The 21,107-nt window shown below is 42.5% G+C and overlaps 1 protein-coding gene across 1 annotated transcript in view; it reads right to left on the bottom strand.

Annotated features, from left to right (window-relative positions):
• PDSS2 (decaprenyl diphosphate synthase subunit 2) overlaps positions 1–21,107 on the bottom strand; it is a 72,035-nt gene that overhangs the window by 24,696 nt on the left and 26,232 nt on the right. Inside the window, exons 2-3 of the mRNA XM_054393143.1 lie at positions 15,917–16,048; positions 3,021–3,219 (exon numbers count right to left, since the gene is read on the bottom strand). Coding sequence (XP_054249118.1) covers positions 3,021–3,219; positions 15,917–16,048 — 331 coding nt within the window. The remainder of the gene's footprint in view (positions 1–3,020; positions 3,220–15,916; positions 16,049–21,107) is intronic.

Below are 21,107 nucleotides of genomic sequence, written 5' to 3'. Positions count from 1 at the left end.
AGTGCCCCTTGTCCTGTCACTGGACATCACTGAGCAGATCCTGGCTCCATCCTTCCCACACTGCCCTGCACATCTCTATAAACATGAATGAGGTCACCCCTCAGGCTCCCCTGCTTCAAGCTAAAGAGCCCCAGCTGCCTCAGCCTTTCCTCACAAGGGAGATGTTCCACTCCCTTCATTACCCTGGTAGGAGCCCTAGTTTAAAAGAACCCCCCTAACACCAGCCTTCAATCTTGTTAACATCATTACAGTTACATTCTACAGCAGTAGCAAGAAGAAGAAAATTACTACGAATTAACAACAACAATTCCTATGTTTAATGTTATTTAAAAATCAAAGTGTTACCTAAGGCAATTACCTTGCAGCCTTTTAATGTCTACAGGGAAAAGCCTAAGGGAAAATAATTGACTTTGCTAATTTTACCCTTGGCAATTATAAAATAGCTCTGCATTTCATTACGACTACAGAATTTCACATCTAATTGTCAGCCCCGAGAGAAGCACTGAGATAAATGCATCACACACAAGCTCAGACAAGAGTTTAACAACACAATAAAATTATCTTGGTAGCAGTAGTTTCAGTTAATGGTAACCTCCCCCTTTAGTTTAAATTCCAGTCTATGCAGCAGCTGTACACATCTACAGAGGTTACAGCCTAGCATGGGCAGTACCATGGATAATGCTGCTCAGTTTCATAGAATCATAGAATGGTTTGGGTTGGAAGAGACCTCCAAAGGTCATTCAGTCCAACCCCTCTGCAGTCAGCAGGGACATCCTGCACTAGACCAGGTTGCTCAAAGCCTTGTCCAGCCTGACCTTGAATAGCTCCAGGGAAAGGTCTCAACTACCTCCCTGGGCAAGGTGTTGCAGTGTTCCACCACCCTCATGGTGCAGAACTTGCTCTTAGCATCCAATCCAAATCTGCTCTGCTCTAATTTCAAACCATTGTCCCTCGTTCTATCCCTGCAGGCCTTTGTATCAGTCCCTCTGCAGCCTTCTTGTAGGCCCCCTTCGGGTGCTTGAAAGCTTCTATTAGGTTTCTCCAGCTGAATTCCTGGGCTCCCAAATAAATATCAGCAATAATAACAATAAAAATAGGGGGGGGAAGGCAGTACTGTGATTTTTACTTTTTTACATCAAAGAAAACACAACATTACGAAGGGAAAAAAGTCACAGTTATTTCACATTGCTGAAAAACAGATGCCAGATTTGAAAATTCATCATTTACAAAAGAATAAATACAGTATGGTTAAATCACTGCACCTGTCAAGAGATTTCTATAGCTCCTACTTCAATTTTCCTAACTTTGCTTGTGGGGTTAGGCATATGAAAAAGAATAATTTACTAAGTCAATCAGTTTCCATAATGGCATCCCACTTATCATATGTAGAAGCTATGAAAGTATTTAGATGTCAGAAAAATGGGGAAAAAAAAAAAGTGTTAAAATGTTTTGGCAGAATTTTTCTGACATGCACTATAATGATTGCTTTGGGGAAAAAAAAAAACACATAAAAAAGTCTTTCTCTGCACTTGTGCTTCGGATCCCTGTAGGCTGGTTTTCTGGCAAGCCTTCAGGGATTACACATTGCTGCTTGCAATACTTAATGATGGACTAAATGCAAAGTTTTCTCTTCTCCTGAAACAAACATTTGATGGAAGGTTAAATTCTTTGGTCTGTCTTGAAAAAAATCTTACTAAGAAATTAAAAAAAAAAAAAATTAATAGAATAAAATTAAATTTAAAGTAAAATAAAGTAAAATAAAGTAAAATAAAGTAAAATAAAGTAAAATAAAAATAATATAAAATAAAAATAATATAAAATAAAAATAATATAAAATAAAAATAATATAAAATAAAAATAATATAAAATAAAAATAATATAAAATAAAAATAATATAAAATAAAAAATAATATAAAATAAAAAATAAATATAAAATAAAGTAATATAAAATAAAATCAAATATAAAATGAATGGGTACTAAACCCAAAAAAGGATACAAATCAACACTAACCAATACAATCAATTGCACCCCATTTTGTTATGACTAAAATGCTGCACTCTTTAGAATCATTAAGGTTGGAAAATACCTCTAAGATCATCAAGTTCAGCCATCAACCCAACACCACCATGGCCATTAGACCATGTTCCCAAGTGTCTGCAGTCAGCAGGGACATCCTCAACCTGAGCAGGTTGCTCAGAGCCTTGTCCCCTCACCTTGAGTATCGCCAGCCATGGGGCCTCAACTCTCCCTCCCTGGACAACTTGTTGTAATGTTCCAGCACCCTCATGGTGCAGAACTTGTTCCTAACATCCAATCCAAAACTCCTCTTCTCTCATTTCAAGCCATTGCCCCTCATCCTATCCCTGCAGGCCTTTGCAAACAATCCTTCTGCAGCCTTGTTGTAATCCCCTTCAGGCACTGGCAGGCTGCTATTAGGTCTCCTTGGAGCCTTCTCTTCTGCAGGCTGAACACCCCCAGCTCCCTCAGCTTGTCCTCATAGCAGAGGTGCTCCAGCCCCCTGATCATTTTCACAGCTCTCCTCTAGACATGTCCTTCCTGTGTAGAGGGCTCCAGAGCTGGATGCAGTACTCCAGGTGAGGTCTTGCCAGAGCAGAGGGACAGAATCCCCTCTCTCCATCTGCTGGCCACACTGCTTTTGATACAGCCCAGGATGCCAATGGCCTTCTGGGCTGCAAGCACACACTGTTGGCTCATGTCCAGCTTCTCATCCACCAGAACAGGATGCCACTGCATATATGTTAAGTTCACCACATTAACCACTCACCCAGTGCTTCAGAATGCACATTGAAATCTCCCCACAGTGATTTTACAGGGGAGTGGTAAACATGCTCAGAGTAGCAGCAGCCTGCCAGTCTCTCTCCATCTCTAACCATACTGATCATTTGATCATCCTTTGATGCTCCACATCATCACTGCTGAGCTTTTAAAGAGCCTCTTGTCCGGAAGATTCACTAACAGTTACTTGCTCTGGCCGTAAAAGAATGTTTTCCTTTTTTACCTTGGTATTCTGCAGCTGAGCAAGGCTTGTGCAAGCATTTGCTAGAAGAAAGTCTCCACTCAAAACAGCCATTTTATTCCCAAACTGCATATCCTTCAGAGGGCCATCGCAGGGCTTGAGCTCCCCAATGTTCACTATGCCACGGTGCACCAGAAAGGCTGTGTGGATCAGCTCTGTAATCTCAGCCAGGCTTCTTTGACTGAAAGCAAAGGAAAAGTACAAGTAGTGTTGCTGCTATGAACAAAATCTAGATTCTTAAAGTGTCTAAAAAACCAACAGCATGTGCTAAACAGATATTTATGAGCTACTGTGTAGCTTTTCTATGTACTTCTAGAAGCCACAAGCAGGAGATGTTACGCACAGGCTACTATCACTAAGCATTTCCAGGTCAGCTGTGGGTTCCAGGAGTTCCATTTGGAGGAACATTGCCCTTTGTTTGAATTCTTTCACAGAACAAAGCAAAGTAATCACTACAGTCCTCATGATGTTTGCTTTTTTTTTTGTTTTGTTTTGTCTTCTAGAAGATTGAGGGACACTGACATGAAGAAAACGACAAGCAAAAGGTACTGATGGGAAGGAACAAAGGAGAAATCAGCAGGGGAGTCATGAGCAAGCTGATCCAAATACTGCAAGAGTGCCTCAGTCAATGACTGCTCAAATTAGAGTTAAATTAATAACAGGATACCTTGCAGCTCAATCATATCAAGGGGGAAGGGAGCAGGGGTTAGAGAAGAACCAGCTGAGCATTTGAGAGCTGTGTACTAATGCAATTTCACAGGTTGCTTTGGCCAGAAGGAGCAAAGGTGAGTGTCCAGCAAAGGGGCAGACCCATTTTTATTTGGACAGGTTTACAAATCACTTCTTATTTCAACACACAGTCTGCTACGTTCTGAATTTTAGGGGCCTGAAATCCCTGTGAGAGGTTTGCCACAGAGGTTATCCCATGGAGGTTTGCCCTCTATTTGTTTTCATTTTTTTGGAAAAGGCATGAAAGTAGTCATTAGCACAGCCCTCCCCTCCCCTTCTCCCACAGGTCAATCTGGTAACCCTCATGGTTAGTGACTGTCACTCCAAGGAGCACAGGGATGTCACCTTAGCTCAGCACTACAATAGGGAGATGAACAGACATAAGTGAGCCAGGGACAAGGGGAGGGGGAAGAGAGCAACACACTGGAGGATCCTCATAACACTGCAAACCCACATAGGCTGCACACAGCCCATCCAACCCCCTGGATGAAACCTCCAGCACACTCACATCTTTTCTGACTCAGGCAGTTCCCTTTGTGTCATGGACTTCACACATGAGCAAAACCACAATGCACGCCCTCAGCTAGACAGATGACTAAAAGGCCTTAAAGTTCAAATTAAATTGCACCCTAGGACAAAGGCAGGTTTGCTGCCTGTGCTTATGCAAAAAGTGCCAAGCACTGATTCATTGAGTAACCAAACTGCTCCACACCTTCACACAGGCATGCACCTGCTGATGTATGCTCAGGTTAGATTCTGTCTCCATAGTGGAACACAATTGAGTACATGAATGCTGTTTCCCCTGGATAGTGCAGATGTGTTGCACCCACCCTGATATTAATCTAAAGTAACCTTCTGCCTTAGATGTGTCTGACCTGTGAAGAGCCCCAGCAGCAACTGTTTCAGGCCAGTGATCTGTGCCAATTAGCAAGAGAGAAGCACTGGTAGAGTCACACAGCCTGGGCAGGCATGCAAAAGGTAGACAAGCTGGTGGGGGAAGATAAACAGAGGTTCCCAATGTATTCTATCCTACACACACAAAAAACCTGAGCTGTTTTAAAAGCTGCCTTTACAATTCACAATTTTTGCTCCATGCAGAGAAAACCAATCTGAAAACAGAACAGCTACCCTTTTCTGTGGCTGAACTCAATGAGCTTAAAGGCCTTTTCCAACCACAAAGTTTCTATCCTGCGATTCTACACAACAAACCTGAAGGCTGATGCTGTTTTTCCAAGAGCTGAGGGAGGAACTCATACAGCCTCTACAGCCACAGTATTGCAATCACATTTGAGTCCTAACAAAGGGTTAATAAAATTTCCAGCTTGGAGAAAAAGACTAACAAGACATCCCGATGCTCCTGCTGTCATTGTCAGGGCAGCCCTTGGAGGAAATGTCCATATCAATTGGGTTTATCAGATGGACAGCTGATCAACATTAAACAGCCTTGCTCTGGGCAGATTGAGCCGAGCTACCTGTTCTGAATAGCAATGAGAGCCCTCTGCTCCCTGCTGCCAGCTCTGCCACTGCCGGCTGCCGCCGAGCCCAGGACATATGGGGATCCCTGGTGACGAGCACATCGAGCTGCAGCAAGGCTCATTTCCCCCAGCTGAAAGCAGGCATTAATATCCTGAGGAGACCAGGCCCACCCCTCTGACCCCCAACTACTGAAGCAAAACAACGACTGTCCTATTTCTTCATTTAATAAGCTTTTAATGAAGGGAAGCAAAATCCCCTCTTTGACTTCAGCATCGCTCTTCATGAAAAGGTTACACAAATACATCAGTGTCAGCCTTTCCAAATGCTCAGGATCTGGATGCTTTCATTTCTTTTTCTGTTCATATAATTTGTGCTAACAAGATCCATGTTAGGCAGATAATCTGCATCTAATTCTGATCTCGCAACGCTGCTCTTCCACACTCTCTTTCTAGCAAACTCAAAATCTAAGAACCAAAGCTAGTGCAGACATCCCAGGCAGGCAATAGATTTCTGTGTTTTTATGATAACCTCCATAATACCCAAGCACAGTAAGAAGTCTGTGCTGCTGCTACAGATACAGGAGGGTTCTTGACATGACTTTGGGAAGGCCAGCACCCAACAACCTGCACTGTTATGAAGTCCATAGAATCACAGAATGACTTGGGTTGGAAGGGACCTTAAAGACCGTCTAGTTCCAACTCCCTTGTCATGGCCACAGACACCTTCCCACTAGAGCAGGTCACTCATGGCCTCATCCAACTTGGATTTGAACACCTCCAGGGAGAGGGCATCCACAACCTCCCTGGGCAACCTGTTCCAGTGTCTCACCACCCTCACTGTCAAGAATTTCTTCCTAATCTCCAGCCTAAATCTGCCCTACTCAAGCTTCATTCCATTGCCCCTCATCCCATCACTACAAGCCCCTGTAAAAAGTCCCTTCCTAGCTTTCTTGTAGCCCCCTTCAGGTACTGGAAGGCCACTATATGCTCCTCCTCCCTGGAAGTGTTCAAGGCAAGGTTGGACAAGATCTTGAGCAACCTGGTCTAGTGGAAGGTGTCCCTGCCCATGGCAGGGGGGATGGAAGTAGATAATCTTTAAGGTCCCATCCAATCCAAACCATTCCATGAAGCTGGCACTGTACTAAGGTGGGAATACACACAAGTATTCCTGCCAGGAACAGGAGGTAAAAGAAAAGCAGAGCCCATCTCCAAAATGATTCTCTGTGTCTAAGGGTGTGTGTTTTACCTAAGCACACAAATTTTTCTTTAATTACAGTTTTCCATATAACCAAGAGGGGGTTCTAGCCATGCAAGTCACATTTAGTAAAGGCAGCATGTCAAATAAGAGTTGACAATTACAGGCTATATCAATACACATTATGCCAGATGGTAATGAGCCATACACAAAGGGCCAGCCATCCAAAATAATCACACCATTTTCCACAGAAATGTTGAAGAGGTTATGGTTTATTACACAGTGCTCATTAGATATACAGTGGCAGCATTAGCAATTTTTCCTTCATTTGTGTCTCATTTAAGACTCTGCCCCCACAAACCCATTCAGATTAGTACACAAGGTTAAAATCATTATGGTCAGAGGGAAGAAAAAAAATCTAAAATTAAGCTCTGTTTTTATTTTACAGTAATGGTGGATCAAAGGTCACTGGAATCTGTTATTCTCTCAACTATTATCTAACACAGGATGCTAAAAAGAATGAAATTCACTGTCATCTGCCACGAAGACAGATAGCCTGTTTTAAATATGCAAACTCTCTATTACTTAATTAATAACACTAAGTGCAAACCCCAGTCAGGTTGTGACACAAAGTGACGAAAACCACAAAACTAAAAGCTGATACTGAACTTTCAGCCCTGCCTTTCAACTGTCTCATCTGCTTTTCAATTTGCTGCTGAGAAGTATTTCAAGTGTCCAAAAGGCAACCCCCACATCCTTCACAGCAGGTTGGAAAAACAGTTGTTGCAAACAGCCTGAGTTCCACCTCTGAGAAAACACCCACAGGACCTTTCTACCCAGCTAATATCTTGACTTCCAGGTAGAAAATGACTGAGAGACACAAGTATTTTTCTGCCTCTGCGTTTGTAACAGGTATGTGGGTGAAAAGCTGGAACAGGGCAAATGTGGCAGTCTGTCAGGACAAGCAAGGATGTGTTTATCAACCAAAAAAAATGCTGGTGTCAAACTGCAAGTGACAGCCAGCATTTGGAACTCAAGAAAGCGTGAGCGAGAGGAGCCGAGCACTGGACACGCCACCAGACAACAGGATCACAAAGAGCTGGATTTCAGTCCAAGCTCTTCTTTTGCAGCATGCAGAGCACCACTCAGATCTGGACTTGGATCAGGCAGCCACCCAGCTCACAAGGCCAAGGTACCCTCAGCCACTCCTGCTGAGCTAATCTGCCCTTACACAACACACTGAACTACTCTTGCAGCCAGATGGCAAAAGTTCACTCTTGAAAAGTTCACCTGAGTCAATCAGTCTCAAGGAGACTACCACAGAGAAAGGTGGGACACCTGCACTCCAGCTCCTGCTTGATGACACTACCAGGAAGGAAACATTACACACACAGGCATTGCTCACCTAGGTGTCCTACACCCAAGTGTGAAGGGGATTTTTTAGGAAAGTCAGGCAGAGGAGTACTGGGAATTTGCCTACTTCCAAATATTTGAGGGAGCCAAAACACGACTTCCTGCATGCTCAGTGAGTGTTCAGTCAGGGGCTAAAGAACATGAAGCAGCAGCACATCCCCAGTCCAGGAAACTCACCTAGGTAATTTCCTAATTAAATCAGCCAACAAATCTTAACCATGTTTTGCAATTGTTTGAAAGAAAAAAAGGATTCTTTCTTTAATAGGGTCTTCAAAATGTAAAGCCTTACAGAATTATAAATGATACCATTAATACCAGGCAACGTAAGTCTAGAATCATAGAATGGTAGAAAGGAACCTCCAAAGGTCATCCAGTACAACCCTCCTGCAGTCAGCAGGGACATCCTCCACTAGATCAGATTGCTCAGAGGCTTGTCCAGCCTCACCTCGAACAGCTCCAGGGATGGGGCCTCAATTCTCCCTCCCTGGCCAACCTGTTCCAGGGTTCCACCACCCTCACAGTGCAGAACTTGTTCCTAACATCCAATCTAAACCTGCTCTTCTCTAGTTTGAAGCCACTGCCCCTGGTCCTGTCACTGCAGGCCTTTGCAAACAGTCCCTCTGCAGCCTTCTTGTAGCCCCCTTCAGGTACTGCCAGGCTGCTATTAGGTCTCCTTGGAGCCTTCTCTTCTGCAGGCTGAACACCCCCAGCTCCCTCAGCCTGTCCCTGGTGCAGAGCTGCTCCAGCCCCCTGATCATTTTCGTGGCCCTCCTCTGGACCTGCTCCAGCTGGTCCGTGTCCTTCCTGTGCTGAGGGCTCCAGAGCTGGATGCAGTGCTCCAGGTGAGGTCTTACCAGTGCAGAGTAAAATGACAGAATCACCTCTCTTGACATGCACACCACACTTCTGATGCAGCCCAGGATGTCTTTGGCCTTCTGGGCTGCAAACGCACACCGCTGGCTCATGCTAAGTGAGCAGATACTCTGCTAACTAAATCCAGCATCCAAGTACTGACTGAATCATATTAAGAAAATGAATGAACTGGGACTGTAAGCCTTGCAATGCTCAACTCCATGTTGCTACAATGTTCTGAGTATTGCAGGAATTTATAATGAAACTGCATAGCTGTGCTGTAGAATTTGTCAAGGGAGAAGTTAATAGGCTGTGTCTGGGAAGAGGCCAGCTGGTACCTCAGCAGATGGGAAAACATGGGAGATATTTTGGGGCTGTACAACAAATAAATTACATAGATACAGTTACTTAAGAATTGCTCTGAAGCAATTGGTCACATTGACATCATAGTTCTGAGACATAAGCAGACCCCATAGCTGTCGTGTGCTTTCTTCACAGCAGTCGATTGCACTTAGGTGATGGTTGGAAATTTCTCTTCACAAATACTACTTTTTTTTTTTTTTAAGAAAAAGTGAAAGCTCTCAAGCAGGAATTTGTTGCAAGGGGAAGTATTTAAAGCAAAGCACCAAAGAACAGCTGTGGTGAAGCACTCTGGTGCATGGAGATGCCACACCCCAAGAAGGCTGTGCTGGATCTTGTCATCCACAGGTCGCTCTTTGAAAAGTTGTGGCTAGGGTGAGGGCAGGACTTTGTTGCTCCTGACCCACTGCAGAGTTTCCTCAGTGCTGCTCTGGTGTGTGTGCTCTGCTGCACACTGTGGCCACCCAGTACTCACTTCAGAAGCACTAGGAGGAGGAAACTCCAGGGGAAGGGTGGGCTGGACAAACAGAGAGCAGGCAGCATCATGGTTTCTCCAAGGTAAGCCATCTGTACTGTGCTTTCTAGACACTAAAAATTCCTTACTTTCTAAAAGCCAAAACCCTTTTTCCTGTACATACTGAATTTACCTTGCTCAGCAATCTAGTGCTGAACAGACTTGTTTTGAACAAGACTTGAGTGAGTATCTCTGCAGAGTCTTTACCTGTAGTACCTTCTGATTTATTCCACAGTGTAAGGAGAGGACCCTTTCTCATTCCACACATAACTGCTGTATTTGCACATGCTGTGCATGCTGAAAACAATAAAAAGTTAATGATGAAAAGTACTGGTTGCAATGAATTAGTAATATTGTTAGATTTGTGTTTGGAGTTGATTTGTATTGTTGTGTGTGGAAGATGATCAATAGGAATATGTAATCATGTTGTATGTGCTTTTCATCTCCTGAGACTCATCTTGTAAATGAGATGAAGAATCTCACAGGATTTATCACAGAAAGCAAAAACTAAATAGAATAATTTAGAATAATTGCCTAGATTTCCTCTCACTAAAAGTGAAGGGGAAAGCTACCAAGGAGTGGGAAAGGAAATGATACATTTCTTAAAGATCATAAAAGACACCACTGCTCATATTTTGAGATGCTTTTCCCATTAATGTTCAAACAAATAATTCTGTCAAAGGCATCAGACTTCCTAATGTACTTAGGTATTGAATATTTTAGGGCCACACATTTTCTCCATCAGTTAATTAGCTTTCAAAGTACATGCAAGCTGGGATACTGTACCTTTGCCTTCCACAAGATAGGACAGTAAATAGAACGGTAAATCCCAAAGGAAATAATTTTGATGATAAAGAGTCCTAATGTGCCCCAGTAAAGGTGAGGATTGATTGTTATGGCCTATTGTTACTATAATTAGAAGTCAAACACCAATTAGCAGTTCCATTAATAAGACTAATCTCTGCAATATCTGCAGCTGAGACCCAGGGCTTGTGTGTGTAATAAGCCAGTGCAAATCTGAAGTGCAACAGCTATTCTGCACTGAAACTCCCAGTCTGAATACTTAGATCAGACAAAAGAAAAAGCTCTGCTGCCTTTTGAATTCTGAGTCCCTACAAACACTAAGGCTCTTGCTAGATCTCATTTCTTGCTTTTTATTTTGTTTAAACATGTTCTATGATGATACAGTGATGGGGATAGGTGCAATGCAGCATGAAATCTCCCAAACTGGGGTTCACAGCCACTCCCTCTGCATTGCACCAGCTCAGGGTAAATCCATTCAGTTTTCTATTACCAGTAAAATCAGATGAGTAGCAATAGGAAAAAAAAAAACAAACAACAAGCAACCTCCTTACAAATATAGAATTACTCTTCAGATGACAGGGGACCATGATAAAGTTAGGCATCATTTATTTACCTTAAGAAGGTAAGATGCAGTCAAATCCAATCTCCCAAGTTAATACCCTGTACAGTTCACAGTATCACAGAGGTTGGAAGGAACCTCATGAGATCATCAGGTCCAACCCCCCTGCCAGAGCAGTTGAGAGCATGGAAACTGCAAGAGGGCCAAGGTCTGAATGTGAGGTGCAAAGTCACATACTCCTGTGCCACATCTAAGATGTTCTCTGATACCAGCAGCATGTTAAATGATCATTACTTAGGTTCTGCCTAAACCCAACAGTGAATTTTGTTTTCTCTTCAGCACAGGAGTAGGAAGGAGTTTCCAGGGAATACAGGATGCATACTTTGCTGGAGTACAGGCAATGACATCAACTCTTACATGACAGTGCTTGCATCCTCTGTAGTGAACACTGCACTTCATCATTACATTTGCAATGCTTCTGTAGCCAAGGAATTGGTTTCCTTAAGGCTAGGAGACTGGCAGAAAGTTTCAACTTTAGGTAATCTGTCCAGCAGCTGAAATAGAGCTGGTGATTGTGGTACTACTTCTCTTCTTCATCCTGGTTTGGGATCACTGGTGCTGAGCTGGAAGTAAAACCAGGTTCTTTTCCCTACCAACAAGAATGAAGTCAGGTTGCTGGCACCATGCTGGGAGGTAGGTGGTTGTACAGAGCAAAGCATGCCAAGCAGGCTTTTATAACACTTCCCCCCTTATCTTCAGCATGGCTCATAAGGCAACCAGCAGTTACTGTGATATCCTTGCATACAATGACCCTTAGGCCCCCAGCTTAATATGAGCTGATCATATCTCCTGCAAATTATGAGGTGCTGAAGCTGGAGGCAACGCTGGCCAGAGGCAGCATCATACAACTACATAAGCCCTGGTCCTGTAACTACCTAAATTGTAATCCTTATCATTCTGGAAAAGATTGCTCTCTGGTAGCAGGCATCAGTTTTGTTCCATTGTGTCACAGGAGACAAACAGATGCCAGCTAAGCAGGCAGCTCATCTATTTTTATACATTTAGGTCAATTGTGCCATGAATTGGCATATCTGGAGTACAAGAGAATAGGATAAAAAACCCCAGACTTTGCTACTCCAAATTCAGGTCCCTGTGTCTTTCTGGTTTAATTACACTTATTGTATTGCTTGCTTATATTGTGAGTCAGGAATGAAAAACAGGGAAAGGGGGTTATGCAGAACATGCCAGGTCCCAGGATGGAAGAGTCCACTGTGATTTTTTTTTTTTTGGTGGCTTTCTAAGTTAAATAATTATCACATCTTCCTGGTCACAGATTGTACATGTAGTGTAGTACCAGATATAGTGGGGTGATGTAACCTGTCTATCCACTGTGGGACTGAGTATTGAAAGAGAGCAGAGGAGCTGAATCCAACACAAACAGTGGGAAAAGAAAGACTGGGCTGCTAGAATCACTGACAAGTACTGGAACAACTTAACTCATGCTCACATTTCAAGAATGCAATTAATTAATCACTTACTAAGTACCCTAAAATCAAGTGAGCCATACCCCAGCTAATAGTCCACAATAGAACATTCACAGCATGTAAGTACCAGACAATGAAGATGCTCATTACAGTGCCAGAAATAATATTTCCAGCAAAATATTATATATTAAGATGAAGTAATTATATGGCATGGCAACGAAAAGAGCTGCAGAGTTTACAACTCAGCTGAAAATCTCTAAGAATCTGTTTCCAAAAAATACTTTCCAAAGCTGCAGACATATATGATGAAGGAAAGTTTAAGTGTATTTCTTCCTATCTCTGAGGGAAATACTTTGCCTTTGATATGTGTATCTAATATACACACCACATATCAGTTGTGACCCAGATAGCAGATCCAAATGCACTAATGGAAACCGATGTCCTTTTGTTCTTATTCAGGAGAAAGCAGTTTGTAAAACACTGTCTGTAACACATAAAACAGTCACAAAAGCCCTTGAAGATCACAGTTTTACAAGCTGCCTGTTCTCTTAGCTTTATACACTGGAGAAATCCAAATCAGAAATTAGACTCACACTTAAGGGTGTATTTGGAAAAGTCTCCTAAAATAAAGGAGCCCAAAGGCAAAGCCCACAGTGACTTCAGTGGAGGGCAAGAACCAGCTAATGGCACAAAGTGAAACAACCATAAAATGGTTTGGGTTGGAACTCCCCTGCAGTCAGCAGGGACATCCTCCACTAGAGATCAGGTTGCTCAGAGCCTTGTCCAGCCTGACTTTAACTAGCTCCAGGGATGGAGCCTCACCTAGAAAGCCATTAGGCTGGTCAGGCAGGACTTGCCCTGAGTGAAACCATGCTGGCTGTCTCAAATCACCTTCCCTGTACTCCACGTGTTCCAGCATAGCTTCCAGGAGGATCTGTTCCATGATCTGCCCTAGCACTGAGGCTGACAGGTCAATAGTTTCCAGGGTCCTCTTTTTAATCCTTTATATAGATGGGTGCAATGTTTCCCTTCGTCTCCAGGGACTTCACCTGTCTGCCACGACTTCTGAATATTATGGAGAGTGACCTTGCAATTCCATCAGCCAATTCCTTCACAACTACAGGACGCATCTCATCAGGTTCCATAAATGTATATATGTTGAGGCTCCTCAGGTGGTCCTGAACTTGACCTTCCCTTAGAGTGGGAGGGACTCTACTCCTCTGAGCCACACCTAGTGGTCCATTGACTGGATGAATCCATGAGCATTTTCCTAGCTGCACCAACTGGCTCTTATCTACACCTTGCCAGAGACTTAAAAGTGTCATTAAAAACCCATTTAAATGGACAACTCCACAGTTCTCACTTCTGCAGACAGTAATGAGCCTTAAGTGAACCTGTGTGGGCCTATCCAAAACTGCTTCATTTTCAGAGTACCTTTGTAACTCTGAACTAGATATTATAATGGCTATTGACTAGCTCAAATTTAAGATTATTGGGCTAGATTTTCAGATGGTTGAACTGGCAGAGTTCCAGGGATGTCCATTGACACCAAATGGCTCATTATTAATTCAAGGTCTTATTTGCTCCTTAATGAATACATCCACTAGTCACCTTCCCAACAGCACCTTTAAACCCTCAAACCTTACCTCCATGGTCAGACCTATCATACTCAAGAACTTAGTTATCAAAAAAAAAATAATGCTTTTTGCTCTCCTTTTCTGAGGCATGCTCAAGGTAAACTTTTAACATCATTTACAAACCAAACTAAAGTACCTCCTGTGCCATAATTAACTGTCTAGAATTATTCTTTCACACAGGGTCATTTGCAAGAGAAATACAAACATTGTACAACCCTAGGGAGACCTTAGGGACAAAACAAAACAGGAATGGAATTAAACAGCTAAAGGGACAACACAGCCCTCCACAAGAAGGCTTTTTTATAGAATCATTAGGTTGGGAGAGACCTTTAAGATCTTCAAGCCCAACTTTTAACCCAGCACTGCCAAGTCCATCACTAAATCATGTCCCTCAGTACCACATCTGCATGGCTTTGAAATCCCTCTGGAGATGGGGACTACACCACTGCCCTGGGATTGACAACCCTTTTTTTGGGAAAGAGGATAGCCTTGCCTGTTCTCTTACTGTTATTTTTGTCTGCACCCACTCATACATATTTTTCCTTCTCTACTATTTTAAGCTACTTTATATATTTTAACATCTTTATTTGTTTGGTCTTCCCAATTTCACAATGGTATCTCTGCACTTCCAAAGCAAAGCAGGATACAAACCTGTCACTGAGCTCATGCATCTCCATTCAATACATCACAGTTGTCAGAAACACAATTAACCAAAAATACAGCAGTCCGTTCTTCCCACCAAGCAACACTCACAATTTATCAAAAGGATTTCAAAAACTCACTCTACCATTTTTCAACCAGATCTCCCTTTGCTACTTCAGCAGAACAGTTAGCTGTCAAACACAGAAAGAGGAGCAGCCATATATTGGATTATTGTTGTCACTAGAATTAAGGAATTTAGTTTAAATACTTGAAAATATATTTAGGAACTTAATGAAGCTGAATTAACTCAGTGAGAGCCTGAGGAATCTTAATGGTAGGCTCAGTAATTCTGCTGTGACATGTGGAAGGTAAAAGCTTTATTCTACACTGCTGTTGTATGAGAAAATATCCTTCAAAAGGGCTATAACAAAACTTTATGTGCTCAGTGAAACCAGCTGTATTCCAGGCATTGCACAAGACTCTGACATTTCTAGGAAGTACCCAAGTAACACCTCAATAATTCAAAATTATATTCTGTTAAAACATATTTGCTAGTTTCTTCACTTTTTTTTCGACTCTCAGTACTCCTTAACATAAACTTCCAAGTAACTGTCTTGATCCAAATGGTTTTAATTTGGTTGTGCCCAAAAGCCACACTAAAGATACAGCCATCAGTATTATAGAGTTATACAAAGCATGGGAAATTATTTTCACTGTGGAAAGCTGATAACAATCCTGGGAACCAAAGTTTTACGATGAGGGAAGTACTGATTTTCCTCAACAGTTGAGCAGGTCACTTAAGATACTTTGATATCACCATGAAGCTGCCCATCAAGCATAGCTTGGTGTATCTTTGATGGTTGGACTAGATGACCTCAGAGGCCTTTTCCAACCAAAACAGTTCATAGAATTTCATAGAATCATGGAATGGTCTGGGTTGGAAGGGACCTCTGAAGGTCATTTGTCCAGCCCCCTCTGCAGTAAGCAGATCCTTCACTAGATGAGGTTGCCCAGAGCCCTGTCAAGCTTCACTTTGAATATCTTCAGGAATGTGGCCCCAACCACCTCCCTGGGCAGCCTGTTCCAGTGTTACACTACCCTCATGGTGCAGAACTTGTTCCTAACATCCAATCTGAATCTACTCTTCTCTGTTTTGAAGCCATTGCCCCTTGTCCTATGACTCTATGATCTTGCTAAAGAAAGTTACTACATACCTGGAATAAATTCCACTGACCATGTTGTGCTGGAAGGAGAGTTCTGCTGTGCTGGGTCCAGCAGCTTTGGAAATGAGCAGGACGACCAAGCCTCGCATCTGCAGATTATTCCGACTGTCATACACAAAACCCCTGCAGAAAGGAAGGGACAAAAAAGAGCAGCATGTTTTAACAACCCATTTTCACTGGTCATACCAAAGTGGAAAGAAAAGACTGCCGTCGTTTCATCAAGCCTTTAATATTCACATCTGCATGGAAATCAGCTGCAGTTACTAACCATGATCTTTTGTCATCCGTTACCTGACGCTGACATACTGCTGCAGAGAAAAGCAAACCTTCAGGATTTTTCTTGTTTATTTCCAAGAAGCAGCATATGTTCTGCATTTCATGTCATGCCATGAAAGGAGTATTTCAGAATAATTTAATGGGACTTACTGTAACAGGAACAGAAGAGCTTTCAGTTTGTTGTTTGAAGTACAAAAAAAGCCAAAATAAACTTTGTCCTTCAAGAGAAGAAAAGGAAAGGAGGAAAGGTGCAACCAAATTCTGTAACTGTGCACAGCTCTGATCTCTGCCCAGGAGCACACACTGTGGTCCTGCCATGGGCACCGTAATTGTTTACCAGGTGCATGCAGAGAGGGATTTTAAGGAGGAGGCAGCTGCTTGCCTTCACTTTATAATGTTGAAGGCAGTGGAAAACCTCCCTTATGAGGAAAGGCTGAGGGAGCTGGGGCTCTGGAGAGAGGAGACCCCACTCATGTTTATAGAGATGTGAAGGGCAGTGTGGGAAGGATGGAGCCAGGCTCTGCTCAGTGATGTCCAGTGACAGGACAAGGGGCACTGGGTACAACCTGGAGCAGAGGAGGTTCCAGGGGAACACAGGGAAAAACTTTTTCACTGTGAGGGTGACTGAGCCCTGGAGCAGGCTGCCCAGATGTGCTGTGGAGTCTCCTTCTCTGGAGACATTCAAAACTTGCCTGGCTGTGTTCTAGTGTGACCTGCCCTGGGTGATCCTGCTTTGGTAGGGGGTTGGACTCAATGATTTCTGGAGGTCCCTTCCAACCCCTAACATTCTGTGATTCTGTGATACAGTGAACAGAATGCAGTGAAGACAGTCAAACACTTCAAACCCTAGGGATGCCCAAAGTCAGGCCCACAATGAGCATTACACTGCCCAGGGAAATAAACACAAAATACATGGAGTGTGTACACAGAACACATCATTGATTGTGGTGCTTTAAACACTCCTCTGCCTTGAACTTCAGCTTACCACACTACTCACAACCACACAAATTACACGTGATGCAACTAAATACAAATATATCTACCAATTGCTTCCCTCAACACTATTTATAACTCCGTAACTTTAAAAGTAAAGTAGTTTCAGGAAGAAATTGCGTTTTCCCCCCCTCCCCCAAATATGCATGCTGGTAAAATCAGTGTCTTACTAAATCCAAGATCCCATACCTCTGTTAAAAAAAAAAGCAAAAACCAACCCAAAATATGGCAAATTATGGCAATACTTTTAACAATCTGAACACCTTGGTTTTTTATACAGCTTGCCCAGGGGAAGAATATTTCAGGAGTAGAGAAGAGAGGTGTTCACCACAGGGTTATAAAGCACTGGCCATTAAATAAGCCTAGATAGACACCACTAGAAGTGAAACTCTACAATACTTCCACCTGACTCAGGCTAAGCAAGGAACAGAAGATGACAACAATTACCTGTACTCAATACTCAAAACACTCAATACCTGTACAGGACAACAATTACCTGTACTGAAAATACTCAAAATGACCAAGCTGAGTGTTCAGAGCTCTTCAAGGAGCTTGCAACACCTCTAGCAACAAAAGCCTTGGATTCTTAGCAGAAAACTATTAATGAGAAGTGTAGCTGGGGGGGAGGGAGGGGAAGAACAGGACATAAAATAATCAACTAGTGTAATAATAAGGAGCATCATGTCTGTCATTTCTACACCTAATCATACAGGCTACATGTTACATAGGGTCTGGATGTAACTGCAGATAGGATTTTCTATGAATTACCAAACCAGTAGTCAAAGGCTAACTCCATTCAAAACATGACTGATGTTGTGCTCCTGCCATGTAACACATCCACACTAAAGCAAACTACATCAGACTTGAAACAAATAAAGCCTGTGGTGATCATACTAACTATTGCAGCTACTTGACATGGCTTCAGGGGTCACATTCACATTCTGAATTAAGCTCCCTAGAGATATTCTACACGAGTAACAGCTACACAAAAGTCTTCCAGATGGTGCAATTAGTCTTGATGGGCATGTGGCAGGAGACAGGTGCCTCTAGGGGGGAAAAAAAAAAAAAAAAAAAAGTGAACTAAAAGCAACCCAAGTGAAATTGTGCACACGAAAAGAGATGCATCAAGCTGAGACTCTTCTGGAAAACCTCTGCTGAACATGGAGAAGGTACCCAAAAAAGAAAGATTAGCAGAATTTTGTTTGCTCTAAGTTAGAGGCTGAGTATCTTACAAATGGCATCCTTCATCCTCAGGGGACCACACACTAAAATAAGGAGGTAGAGCCAAATGTTTCTGCAGTTCTGCTTTGCAAGACATTAAGAATTCGGGAAAAATAAGAAGAAAAGAGGAAAAAAACTCTGCTCCCCAACCCCCCAGAAAACAAAAAGGGGGAAAAAAAAAGCATTTCCTCTAGATATTACCTGTGTGACAGAATAAGCCACTTGAAAACTGGCAGATTCCCAGTTTTAGATATCAAACATTCCTCTTGCAGCCAGGGAAAGTGCCTGGCTCGGCCACATGCGCAGCAGAGCAGTGTGCAGGCACAAGAGCCTCACACCACCCACTCAAGCACTGACACTGCCTAATAGCTACTGTGCTGCAAATTACACACCTCCTACTGCCAGTGGCCCTCTGCTGCAGGGAATAAATCAGGCAAACGTGAGCGTTTCACTTGCTGCTGCTTTGTGTGTTTCTCCACATGTGCAGCCATTCCAGTAGACTTGGCAGTTAAAATTGTCAGGTTTAACTCCAGCAGTAATTTACACTTTCATTAGAAAGGGAAAAAAAAAAATAAAAGACTGTTCATAGAATTGTGGAATGGTTTGGGTTGGAAGAAACCTGGAAGACTATTTAGTTCCAACCCCCCCTTGCCATAGGCAAGGACACTAGACCAGCGTGCTCAAAGTCCCATCCAACCTTGAACACCTCCAAGGAGGGGGCATCCATGACCTCCCTGGGCAACCTGCTCCAGTCTCACCACCCTCACTATCAAGAATTTCTTCCTAATCTCCAGTCTAAATTTCCCCTCTTCCAGCTTCAACCCATTGCCCCTCATCCTATCACTACAAGCCCTTCTAAATAGTCCCACCCCAGCCTTCCTGTATATCCCAGGCCTGCTGGCAGGAGAATAAACCACTCTCCTCTTTTCACCTCCACTGGCAAGGTATCCTTCCTGTTCATGCATTTTATTGAAGGTGTCCCACTGACAAGATCAATCATTTTGTTTCAGATCATACAAGAGCTCTTTAGCTACTAGGAGAAGGAAAATGAGGAAACATACAGGGTGGTGATCAGTCGTTCCTCTACCTTCCCACTTTAGATGTCTAACAAAAGGAGGGGAAAATATTTTTAAAATCACCTGGCCACACATCTGTAATAGAAGGCAGCTGGAGAAATCTGTAACACAACCAAAATCAATGATGTTGATGAAAAGGATTTGTAAGTTTAGGACAATGCCACTGAAAACAGGCTGGTTTTGGGGCTGAAATGCAAACTGTTGTGAAAAAGAAGCCCCTCTATTCAAACTGCCAATCCCAGATGTGACAACTCAAGCCACCAAAACTTATTTTTTAAGCCCAGTGCCAGTCTCTGCTGGTTTTCCTGGTCAGTATTTGACTGGATCTTGGAATGCAACGTCAGGCAAGCTAATAGAAAAAAAAACGAAGTCAGTGTCTGAGTGCAATTACTCTGACCAGCAGCAGCTTGCAGGTCTGGCACTCTTATTTTTCTAACCACAAATACTTAGACAGAAGCCTAATTTTTGTGTGTCTGATTTCTCCACCAATATTTACTTTATTTAAGCTTTGTGGGAGGTCTAGCACCCTGCTGTCGACCAATATCAACAGGTCTACCCAAGCACACCACTAACTTTTTCAAAAACAGCCTCTCCCAGGCACAGAATATTCTGCTAAGTGAAATAAACACAAATATTTTGCAAGAGTTCTGTGAATGACAGAAAGCTGATTAGCCTGACAAGGCTAAATGAATTCAGACACCTCTGCAGGTCCAGTGGCACTGCAGCAACACAGTGATTGTAAAGCCTGTCATAAAAATGTATTTTGCATTAAATAAACTCTACTAGGGAAATGCAGCAACAAAATAGGTCAACTCCTGGCCATTATCTCACCCTGGAAATGCTCACAGCATGTTTTACAAATGGATACACATAAAATGGCCCCAAAAAAGTTAGAACATGCATTGTCATTACAGAATGACCTAAGAAGTTCTTTTAACCTTCTGTACTCAACAATGTTTCTAAATGACAACTTAATCGACCTTCAGCATCATTCAGATGAATTCATTACAAATATTTATTCCTTAAAAACACTGAAGGCTCTTTACCAGTAGTGAAAAGCTCTTTACTAGTGGTGAAAAAGAGGTTCCAGGTTCTGTGCTTTAGTAGACTGTTCTCAAAGTAGCTTAAGCCAAACACACACCAAGAGTCCTGTAAATCCAAATCTTTCTCCTAAATACAAAGAAATGGAAATTGGTTTAAATGGTTGAAAACCAACCAGCACCATTAGTCCAAAGGCAGCATCTCTCCATGTGCCACTACCTGCTAGAGTCAAGTGGTTACACATAGAAGAAGCCTTTTGTTAAATGGTGGAGTGTGGAAAAAAACGAAAAAAAACCCAAAACACCTTACAACAAAGTAGAGAATCAGGACAGAGTGCAAGGCAGCAATATGTACAGACAGCAATGGGAAGAGATATAAATGCTCCCTGATACTAGAACAATTATATCTACTTCTAAAGACTGTACACTGAGGGCTCTTCAATGGTTTATTCTGGGTTTAAAAAGTGAATAAACTAAAAATCCATTTTAAGCCAACAGTGGAGAATACAGACAAACTTACCAGTATGATCTTCATTTAATGCTTTTCTCTAGATTCATAGAATCACAGAATGGTTT

The sequence above is a fragment of the Indicator indicator genome, chromosome 27 (genome assembly GCF_027791375.1).
Source record: "Indicator indicator isolate 239-I01 chromosome 27, UM_Iind_1.1, whole genome shotgun sequence".
NCBI lineage: Eukaryota > Metazoa > Chordata > Aves > Piciformes > Indicatoridae > Indicator > Indicator indicator.
The sequence above is the reverse complement of the archived record's forward strand: the minus strand, read 5'-3'. Positions and strand labels throughout refer to the sequence as shown.